This window comes from Lepisosteus platostomus, chromosome 14, assembly GCF_059453375.1.
Source record: "Lepisosteus platostomus isolate fLepPlt1 chromosome 14, fLepPlt1.hap1, whole genome shotgun sequence".
NCBI lineage: Eukaryota > Metazoa > Chordata > Actinopteri > Semionotiformes > Lepisosteidae > Lepisosteus > Lepisosteus platostomus.
The window spans coordinates 5,679,591-5,691,141 of record NC_142624.1 but is presented as its reverse complement, the minus strand read 5'-3'; the positions used below and the strand labels follow the sequence as shown (position 1 = coordinate 5,691,141).

The 11,551-nt window shown below is 45.0% G+C and overlaps 1 protein-coding gene across 6 annotated transcripts in view; it reads right to left on the bottom strand.

Annotated features, from left to right (window-relative positions):
* Positions 1–127: 127 nt before the first annotated feature.
* Positions 128–11,551, bottom strand: part of kiaa2012 (KIAA2012 ortholog) — a 67,767-nt gene continuing 56,343 nt past the window's right edge. For 5 of the 6 annotated variants that reach the window (XM_088606696.1, XM_088606699.1, XM_088606693.1 and 2 more), the window contains exons 21-27: positions 9,616–9,790; positions 8,211–8,328; positions 6,443–6,807; positions 5,237–5,430; positions 2,572–2,744; positions 1,365–1,584; positions 128–564 (exon numbers count right to left, since the gene is read on the bottom strand). In XM_088606696.1, the coding sequence (XP_088462822.1) occupies positions 390–564; positions 1,365–1,584; positions 2,572–2,744; positions 5,237–5,430; positions 6,443–6,807; positions 8,211–8,328; positions 9,616–9,790 (1,420 nt within the window). In that variant the 3' untranslated portion in view covers positions 128–389. The remainder of the gene's footprint in view (positions 565–1,364; positions 1,585–2,571; positions 2,745–5,236; positions 5,431–6,442; positions 6,808–8,210; positions 8,329–9,615; positions 9,791–11,551) is intronic. The other variant, XM_088606695.1, reaches the window with a different exon arrangement.

Here is an 11,551-nt window from a genome sequence, read left to right as displayed (position 1 = left end):
AGACCCTCAATCTTTCACCCTGCGATCCGTTTCTTGTTTCGTGTATTTACAATTGATTTTTAACCAATAACCAATTGATTTTCTAACCAATTTGGACCAACTGCTTTTTGAAAAGAAAAGTCATCAGTTCAAATCACTAGATATAATTTATTGAAACAATATTAGAAGCTCTCATTGCATTGTCGCTGCTTTCCTTAATCATATCTCAGCAACATGACTCTGCTTTGGAATACAGGAGACATTTCCCTGCTCACTCCTATAGAAAAACAGAAGTTTTCAATCTTGCATGTTGCTTTATTCCTCTGTTAGAAATGCAGTGATCCTCTTGACTGGAACGGCCTTGAATTTATGATGGAGAGGAGGCGGCTATATTCAGGCACGTCGACTCTTCAGATTTCTTCGGACACCTCCTCCGGGGCGTCGGCTGGGAAGCCCAGCAGCTGCAGCAGCTGGAAGTAGGAGTAGACCCAGGGCCGGGAGACGTCCTGCATCCTCTCCAGCCCCTCGGCCTCCGTCAGGAGGTCCCGTCGGAAACGGAGCTGCTGCTCCAGCGCGGCCCTCTGTCTGAGAAACACAAGACGGTGCAAAACGCTGAAAGGCTGCGCTGCCTCCTGCTGCTCGGGGGGGGGGGCGTCACCCTCTCGTGACTCGTTTCTGCTTGCTCTGCTCCAAACTGTCCAGCGGCGCACGGTATACACTGCTCCACCCTAATTTTAAATGAACCGAATCTCTTCCGCCACTTGGTGGTGGCAGAAGACATTATAGATGTCTTCCACAAGGAGGTACCCCATACCCCAAGGGAGTTGAAATGCAATAAGTCGGAAACCTGAAAACCTTTTTAATGACGTCCTTCTGGAGCAGTATGGATGACTACTTCTTGAGCTACGGTTCCCTCCATCTGTTTCCTAAACCTTCCAATTCAGGGTCGCAGGGGAGCTGGAGCCTATCCCAGCAAGCAACGGGGGCAGGGCAGGGTACACCCTGGAGGGGACGCCGGTTCAACACAGGGCAGCCAGACACTCACACCAGGGCCTGGTTTCCCAGAAACCCATTCACCTACCAGCATGCAAACATGGGGAGAACATACAAACTCCATACAGATAGCACCTAAGGATTTGAACTCGGGGCCTCAGCGCTGTGAATCAGCAATGCTCACCACTGTCACCCAAGCTGTCATCCAAGATACTAAAGTATTCTCCAATGAGCTACAATGAGAGGAACAAAGTCAAGAAAAATGGAGGTCATGCAGAAATGTGATACTGGCACTGTACGGTACACAGGTGAGGGAAAACTGGACAGTGGCAGCACTCTTTGAATACCGCAAGGCTCCTGGAGAGAGTGAAAGATTCTGTGCAGGGGGTTACCTGGCCAACCTCTCAGCCTGACACCTGGCCTCCTCCAGGGCTCTCTTGGCCTGCTCCTCCGCCTGCCTTCGTCTCTCCTCTTCCCGGCGCTGCCTCTGCTCCTCTTCCTCCTTCCGTCGCCTCAGGTACTCCTGCCTCTCCCCCTCCTCCATCTCCAGCAGCTGCCTGTGCTCCTCCGCCCGCCTCTCTTCCTCTTCCCTCAGCCTGCGCTCAGCTTCCGCTGGAAAGCACACAGCTCAGTAGCACCAGCCTCTTTACTCAGCTGGGGACACTCGGCCTGCCCGAAACTTACCTGTTTCTGTAACTTACCGAAACTTACCTGGTTTGCTAACGTCAACACAAAAAAAGGAAAACCCCCTCACCCTCAGTTGTGTCTTCCTCCAATACCTTCAGATATTGGTGGGTGTGATGCAGGAAAAGGTGCTTGCGGGATATTGGCGGGTGTGATACAAAAGCAGGTGCTTGTAGGAAATTGGTGCATGTGGGATATTGGCAGGTGTGATACAGGAGCAGGTGCTTGTGGGATATTGGCGGGTGTAATACTGAAGTAGGTGCTTATCGGATATTGGTGCGTGTGGTACAGGACCAAGTGCTTGTGGGATATTGGCAGGTATGAAACAGGAGAAGGTGCTTGTGGGATATTGGTGGGTGTGATACTGGAGCAGGTGCCTGTGGGATATTGGCAGGTATGAAACAGGAGAAGGTGCTTGTGGGATATTGGCGGGTGTGATACTGGAGCAGGTGCCTGTGGGATATTGGTGTGTGTGGTACAGGAGCAAGTGCTTGTGGGATATTGGCAGGTGTGATACAGAAGCAGGTGCTTGTGGGATATTGGCGGGTGTGATAAAGAAGCAGGTGCTTATGGGATATTGGCGGGTGTGATACAGGAGCAGGTGCTTGTGGGATATTGGCGGGTGTGATACAGGAGCAGGTGTTTGTGGGATATTGGCGGGTGTGATACAGGAGCAGGTGCTTATGGGATATTGGCGGGTGTGATAAAGGAGCAGGTGTCTGTGGGATATTGGCGGGTGTGATACAGGAGCAGGTGCTTGTGGGATATTGGCAGGTGTGATACAGGAGCAGGTGCTTGTGGGATATTGGCAGGTATGAAACAGAAGAAGGTGCTTGTGGGATATTGGCGGGTGTGATACAGGACCAGGTGCGTGTGGATTAAGGACGTTGGGTGCTTGGGGCATGCGATTGGTACCTGCTCTCTGTGCCTCCTCCTCCAGCCTGCGTCTGTTGAGCTGCTGCAGTCTGTGCCGGAGCTCCTCCTGCCTCCTGCGCTCCCTCTCCCGCTGCGCCTGCTCCGTCCTCAGCCGGCTCTGCACCTCTTCCTCCTGCCTCTGTCTCTCCTCCTCCTCCCTCTGCCTCTTCAGCCTCAAAGACACGCAAAACATGAACCACGCAGCTCAGCTTCTAAACCCATGGGAACTGTTGCACACAGCATGGTACAAACTACACTGTACCATCCAAGCCATGCGGCTATACCGCCTTATAGAACAGCTTTGACTGCCTTGAATCCAGATATTGAGATCTCAGAGGTTATGTACTGCAGCATCTGCCTGGTTTTTGGATGGGAATTAATGAAGGAAAATGTGGATAGTGCTGGAAGTGGCATTCCTAGACCAGTAGGTGTCAGTGTTCTGTTTATATTTGTGTAATTAGCAGTGATGCATAGAACCTGCGTGGTAAAATTAACATTTGTACAAAAATATATTTTGCTTGTATACATTTTGTGCCTGCTGAACATAAACACGAGGACACCACCAAATATTGGCACCTCTGTCTAAACTAGGGGTCTCGGTAGTTCAGTTTGTCTTATAGGCCACCCCAAATAGTTTTTAAAGATTGGGAAGGCCTGCGGAACATTGATCAATGAAATTATTAATTTTGGTCTTTCATGGCTGATGGGTCTTCAGTTTTTCTTCTAGATGACCTGTAAATTACATCATTTAGACCTTTTAGCTGATCATTAAATTGTTCCACGTGTTACAAAATGGATGGTTTAGTGAGTATCTACATACTGGCCTGGAGACCCCATCTCTAAACTGAAGTCAGCTGTCAAACGTATTTCAGTAGATGAGTAGATCCTTTGTCCTTCTGACAAGTGTATGTGAGTAGAACGTATATTATAAAATTCTCATTTTTAACTTGATGACTTTTGAGTGTCTTTGTGAAAGTACAGTCAGCCTGTCTCCAAACGGACTAGATAGGCAGAATAGCTTCCTCTCATTTGTTACTGTACCTAGCACCAAACTCTAAGTACATATGTATGTATGTTACATTTCCTATAAACTGGCAAGGCTTTCAAAAAATTTGAACTTCTCTCTGCTCTCAAAAGCTATCAATCTGAACAGATCATTAATGTCTGAAAAAAAAATGTTAGGCTTTGTTGTATATTGCCTTCATTGTGTATTAACCTTTCCTGGGGTAAGGGCTATTGATCTGAGACGTTTTTCCTAAGCAACGTGTGCTAAACTTGAAAATAGCGCAAAGGGGAAAAAATATTGGCTGTTGAATACAAAAAAATGAGTGCCATTCCCTTCAGATTGAAGTAGTTATCTTTGTGAAGTCTGGACAAATAAGATATTTTTCTTATGATTTCTTAGGATCTTTTGATGATGGTATCGATGACAAGAGGACCTTTCTTCAGGGTTATAAAGGTTAAAAACCTTTCTGCAGCTAGAAGGCGCTGTAGGCCTGTTTTGAAGACCTACCTTGCTCCTCCCTGCTCCCCCCAACCTACTCCTGTGTCACACTCCTGGTGTGACAGGAAAATATATGCGCATCACCAGCCCAAAAGACTTCGGAATGCTTTTGAGAAGAAGAATTACAGGATGGTCAAAGTTCGCGTCAGAAGATAAGTCAATTGTAATACGAAAAGATTAGAAAATTAGGAAAGGGTTTGCAGGGAGGATACTGGAAATAAAACAGAGATAACAGTTCAAACGGACAGTCTATCTTCTTTGAATGTATCCTTTTTTCTCTTCATGTATAAAGGCTTAGGCCTCCAGTTCTTCTGCTGACCCTTGTGTAAATTATTAGCCCAGAATCTTTTTTCCTTTTTGTGAAATTAAAGCTGTTTGGACCCATCCTGACCCACCCAGCAAACTGCTGGCGCAAAGGCCTGAGAAGGAATATTGAGCTTTTTCTGGAATGAGCCGGGCGAGGGAGGGGGGGGGGTTACAGGCACAGTGGAAACAACCACATTTTGTAATAATAATAATAATTGCTTACACTTATATAGTGCTTTTCTGGACACTCCACTCAAAGAGCTTTACAGGTAATGGGGACTCCCCTCCACGACCACCAATGTGCAGCATCCACCTGGATGATGCGACGGCAGCCATAGTGCGCCCGAACGCTCACCACACATCAGCTATCAGTGGGGAGGAGAGCAGAGTAATGAAGCCAATTCATAGAGGGGGATTGTTAGGAGGCCATGATTGATAAAGGCCGATGGGAAATTTGGCCAGGACGCCGGGGTTACACCCCTACCCTTTTCGAGAAACGCCCTGGGATTTTTAATGACCACAGAGAGTCAGGACCTCGGTTTTACGTCTCATCCGAAGGACGGCGCCTGTTTACAGTATAGTGTCCCCGTCACTATACTGGGACATTAGGACCCACATGAGCCGCAGGGTGAGCGCCCCCTGCTGGCCCCACTAACACCTCTTCCAGCAGCAACCTTAGTTTTTCCCAGGAGGTCTCCCATCCAGGTACTGACCAGGCTCACACCTGCTGAGCTTCAGTGGGCTGCCAGGTGTGAGTTGCAGGGTGATATGGCTGCTGGCCGAATTAAATTAATTAAAGAGCCAACCCAACACCCCGCTTTTTGAGCTGTTGGTGGGAGAGACCCCTGGCGATACCTGATCTCCTGTGCCCGCCGCTGCTGCTGCTCCTCCAGCTCCTGCTTCATCCTCTCCTCTCTTTCCTCCTTCTCCTGCTGCTGCTTCCTCTCCACCTCCTTCTCGCGCCTCTTCCGCTCCACCTCCAGACGCCGCTGCTCGGCCTTGTCGGCTCTGTGCTGCTCCCTGCGTCCGCTGCCCAGACTGGCGCCCTGCTGGAAACGTTCCAAGGCAACCCCACAGGTCAGACGTGCCACTCACCCGACACGGATCACACCCCTTAAAATTGTGCTGTTTGTAAGGAGGCATCCATAGCAGTTTCTGTTAGCCCAATTAGGATGAGACAAAGCTGTGACCTGCCCCTCCAAACTGGTCAAAAGCATCTGATAACGGCGTTTAATCCAACAGAGGACTCTTTGCTTTACCCTTTAAAAAACCTGCCGTGTATCAGTGCAATTGGAATTTCACTACTGGAAGCTGGAAGATGGAGTTCGGATTTGGTCAGGATCTAAATTGCTTCAGAGCTCCCTCCACGGCAAGTTTGACTTTTGACACAGTTCCCTTAACAGGTTTTTTGGATTCCTTTCGTACTAGACAGATCTTTGAAGTCTCGGGGTGACCCGGGGTTACAGTCAACATCCCCTTGGACTTCGTTAAGTCATATCGGATTAGAAAGGCGCAGGGAAGTTAATTCTGTTTCTGCTTTTCCTGAACTCTCCTGAAATGTAAACTGTACATATGGTCTTCAATACAAGATTTTGTAATGGTTTTATACTGACCGGTATGTGTTTAAGATTTGGTTTCAAAACTGAAGTTTCTGTAATTTTGCTGTAACAAGCCATGAAGTTCAGACAGGAAGTGTAGTTTTCTGTGTATGTTGTGGTCCGTTGGCAATGAGCATTCATCTTCAACCCAACTAAACTCAGAAAGAATTTACCAGTGTGGGCACAACTGGATGCCACATATGGTTTTCATAGATAAGTACTTTTCAGAGGGAATTACATTTTTTTTTCCATTCTAGAAATCCCCACCTACACCAAGAGCAAGAGTACAAAAGGGTCTTGGGGGGTGGGGGGAGGAAATTGCCTTTAAAAGCAATCAAGGAGAAAAAGAATGTCAAGTTTTGCCAATCGAGCTCCACACTGGATGATGGGAAAGCAAATGAAAGATTAATCAATGCAGCTCGTCTCAAATCTGAAGCAAGAAGTACAAAAGCCTCAGACTTACTGTGCAGCTATTCATGTCTGAGCCATCAAGAGACACTGAGCTTGGGGGTGCTTCAGTAATGCCTGTGGAGAGCAACGCCTTCGAAGCAGTTCTAGGGCTCAAGAGAGTGGGGTCCTCATTCAGGCGGGAGATGGCAGAGCCTCGGTCACTGTCCGCCATCACAAAGGACCAGTGTGTCTCCGAAGTGCCGGGCCTCTGTTCGTCTGGGACATCTTCCCGGTCTGTGCTGACGTCCGCTGTGCCTTGCGTCTGCCTCTCCACCTCTGCCTCCACGACGATTTCCGGAGCTGCAGCTTGTGGCTTCCTCTTCAAACTGGCCGCCCTTTTATCGGCTTTCTCTTCCACCGGCTTCTCTCTGGGTTTGCCTGCAAAACAAGCCCAGAGCGTCTTTGAAGCGCCGAAGGAAAAAGACCCAAAACAGACCGAGCCAGTGAAGAGATGTCCTTGCAGCCGAGTTTTGTCTTTTATCATTTCTGGAGTCGTGGAGACTCCTCCGAGACTGGCCACAAGAAATTAAATTTGATATGAATGCTATCAAATTCATATCATTTAGAATACAAACGCCGATACCCAAGTAGAGAAGTGTTTTGGTAGTTTTGGTATGTACATTTCTGAAGCAGCGGTTAGCACTGCTGCCTCGTGGTGCTGGGGCCCCGGGTTCAGTTCCTGGGGTGCTATCTGCGTGGAGGCTGGTATGATCACCCCATGCTCGCATGGGTTTCACCTGGGTGCTCTGGTTTCCTCCTGCAGACTGTGTCTGTGTGTACCTGGGTCCCCTGTGATCCTGATTTGGAAACAGTGGTTAGAAAATGGATGGATTCTATATAAAGGATGGTTTTTGCTTTCCAATGTATTCCCATTTAAATATAGTTTCTCATTTCAACTATCCCTACAAAAAGCATTGTTTGCATCTTCCAAGAGCACTCCTAGAGGCAAGGAACTAATATGTTTCCCTTAAATGAATGTGATCCATGTTCTGTCCTGGTCACTAACTTATCTTGGTAGAGCAACCGATCCCCTATGGTTAACTAATTGAAGACAGAGTTCAGGAGTGTCTGTTATAGACGATTCAAAGTTACAGGGAAAAGTAGTGGTCTGATTGCTCTCTCCTGGGCTTGAATGAAATGAATACACCATCCTTTATCATATTTTATATTGTCACATTGCAATGTTTTTCCTGCGGTTAGTGTTGAGGAGGGAAATCAGTTCTAATATAATTAAACCATACAAGACTTGAGCTAATGTGTATTTTTTTTATAAATGCTCCTTCAACATAGCCGTGGTGATTGTATTAAACTCCGTCTTATGCATCACTAGAGATTTCTCGCAAAGCGTGATTTCTCTTCCACTGTAGGGGAAAATGTTGTCCATGGGGGAAAATTTGCAGGGAAACCTGCAGCTTTGCATACTGTAGTCTTCTGTTATTCTTTTACAGTGTGTGAAATTGAAGTTCTTTTACTAGCTAACGGAAATAGCACATTGCTTTAGTCATATTCTAATATAACATCATCCGTTATTTTCATTTTAATCAAGATAATTTTATTCCAGAACATCAGCCCTTTCTTGGACATGTTTGTTCTTAAAAACCTGAGATGTCTTCATACTCACCTTTACATAGAACAAGAGAAACAACTCTCTGGAGTCTGGTTTACTAAACAGATATGGATGCAGTTGTCTTGCCAGGACTTTCACTCCAGTTGCTATGGTAATAGCAAGATAAAATGAATTTCATTGAAGCAGCAGCTCAGTAATTTTTGAAACTCCTTACCTACAACAAACTCTGCACGTCCCTGCTGGCCCTTTCCTTTAACCTTCTTCTTGTCGACTGATACTCCTGAATTTGATTTGGAGTCCTTTTGTTTCCCTTCTTTGACTCTTCCTGTTTTCTGGGGAGGAATAAAATGCAAAAAACGGATTCCTCAGGGTGACATTTGCGTGACTTTTCCACATTAAAAGTTGCAGATTCGTTTATTTTGCCTCCCACCAAAAAGATTGACCACACAAAACAAATCTACCCCAAATAAAGATTTTAAAATTGTCATTTTATACTGAGGTACTGTTAACCCAGTCAGGAAATATGGGTATATAGTAGTCTGAATATATAGTAAACTCTAGCCCCTTCAAGTGCGATGTCCGATGTATATTTTAATAAGCTCCAAATCTCACATTTTAATGTCTAATTTTGCTGAAATATTCTCAATTGATTAGAACTGTGCTGTCAAATACACTTCTATTCTTCAGAGATCATATCTTTCCATGAATTGGAGAAAATTGGAAAAAAAACACATACCCACAAAACAATAAGAGTTCCACTACTTCTTCTCTCAATGTCAAATTTTTAGGACATGCAAACATTATCTGTTGGACGGTGTCGCTTGATTCATAATGATTAAAAACTATCACACACCTGTGAAAATCACCACATAATCACTGCTGATTCAGGTGCAGTTTAAACAGAACCATGTCCACTCTCCCAACATAAACAACAAGAGCTGTCTCTCGGCAGATGGATATAAATGTCAGAACCTTCGGGTTCATGAGAAAGAATCTATCACTCAGTGGCAGGCCGAGAGCAGAACACCAGTTACCAGCAGGTCAGAAAAGCACCAAGAAGAAGTCAAACCAATCTGTTTGCCTATTTGAAACACTACTGACAATCATATACCTTGAAAAAGTATTCACCCCTTTGCCATTTTGTTGAATTAGAAATGTAATTTACATTTTATTTTAATGTCAATATTTTGAATCGAAACTTGAAAGTGGACTTTGAACACTTGTCAGCAAAAGCTGCAAAGGAAGAGCAAAAACTAAAATATATTGATTGTGTATTCACCCCTGTTGCTAGGACAAACCTAGCCAAGTCACAAAATTAGTCAAATAGCATCTGGCTGAGTGTAATAATAGTGGTTAACAGATAATTTCAGATAAACTACACCTGTCTGTGGAACATACCTCAGTCAGGTGGTGAATTTCAAGCAAACATTGTGCCAGGAAACTTTCAACTTTTCTAACTAGGAAACACAGATTCAAGTAATGAGTTTAGAAAATTTAGAAGCAAGACAGCAAGGCCAGAAGCGTGTTTTTTTTTGGATATGAATCAAAAGACAGAAATAAAAGACAAACTCCACCCTGTAAATACACAGTTGATTGAAGCTTGCTCAATAGTTACTCACCATAGATTTCTCTGTTTTGAGATCAGCCCCCTGCTTAGCAAGCGTGCTCAAGAACTCTTCCTCCTCTTCTTCTGTCATGGGTCCATTCCCAGAACCCTTTGCTGCCTTTACTCTATTTCCCAGACTGTCTTTGCTGTGAGTTAGATATGTCTCTTCAGTTTTGTGCTGCTGCCAGCTACAAGAAATTTGAAAATTAGTTTGGGTTAAAACAAGTGTGGGCGACAGGGTGACGCAGTGGTCACCACTGCTGCCTCACAGTGCTGGGACCCTAAGTTCCATTCCTGGGGTGCTATATGTGTGGAGTTTGTATGTTCCCTCCATGTTCACATGGGTTTTCTGCCACAGTCCAAAGACAGGGTGTACCCTGTCTTGCGTCCAATACTTCCTGGGATAACCTCTGGGCCACCCTGACCTTGAAATGGATTAGCAGTTATAGAAAATGATGTGATAAATCAAATTTCTCCGTGGGACTTCACATGATTTGAACATGCAAGTAACAAAGACAAAACCTTTTCTAGACAGCTGTCCTTGACACTTCCTTGGACAAAATAATGGAATAATCAAAAGGGGAGACCCAGGCAGTTTAGCTGTAGAAGGGGATTTGCCAAGACTACAAACTATTTCATTCATCCACACAGAGCAGGGGACAAGACTGAGTGTCTGTAGACAAAACAGAGAGAGATTGTTTTTACACAGAAGACATGGTGGGTGAATGTAACTAAAACCCTGCTTTGTTGTGGATACTTTATTGTCTGAACCTTTCGAGGCCAAGCACCTTGAAAAGATATACATAATGGAAACCAAGCAAGTTGAAGGATTATTAATGAAAACAATAGGTCTTATTCTTCCTGCTCTTCATATGTTTTATTTTCACTGTAGTCTCTAAGTGAAGTCGCTGACAATGCTTTCTCATGCGGGGTTGAACTACGCATTCTGATTGAGATACACTGCCAAATCAGTCTGAACAGCATTGCAGCGCAAGATCAACATTCCTGTTAGGTGAAAGTCAGAGCACTTGAATCTAGACTAGTCTTATGACTTAACTAGATCATTGTGGTGACCTGATCCGAGTGACTTGAGCGGTCTTCTGGACTAAAACATCTGTTTCAGCTAACTGGATTATGGGAATTACTTTGTTAGACCCACAGACTGAGACAACTATTGACTATTGACTTTTGTCAACTTGACTGACATGACAGTTTTATTAATAATGCCAATGCAGGTTACATGGCCACTGAAAGGATGTTTTGTAAAGAAAAATAGAAACAAAAATCATTTGCTGTAGGTACGATCGAAAACTTTTGAATGGTTTTTTTTTTCCCTCTGAGACATGCCAACAAGGACAGTATTAAGAAGGGTAACCTGAGACAGGCTACACTTTTGCTGGAAACACTCATTTTCACCAGTGAATCACAGCCCCCATTAAGACACGAGCTATGATAGAACTCACCAAGTGAGTAAACATTACCTACAGCTATATAACGTCAGGAAGGAAGACTTCTAAAACTGTGCACCATTTATTATGAAAAAAAGCTTATAAAGGCAGAGATACAAAGAGGGTAATTGCAAATGTCTGCTGAAATGAAGACTAAGGCCAGATCCCCGCATTAACGGAGTATAAGCTGAAATCTGATCCAGGATCAAACGAGGGAAAGTTTAGTGGGATTTAGAATGGATGGGGGGTTGGGAAAGAATGCGTACAGTAATTAGGCAGGATGGTAATGAGCTCTGGTCTAGAATCTGAGGCCCCAGGAGCTTTTAGGTTTGACCTTTCCAGAGCACCGCACACCCAATCTTAGAGTTGGAACAGGAGGCCATGTGGAGAAGAAACTGATCCCGAGATCCCGAGGAAAGAAATACCGAGCTGGGATGAGGGACGGGGGTAGAAATATAATTTTGGAAAGGCTAGACCTGGTGATGTCTTCATGCAGCACAT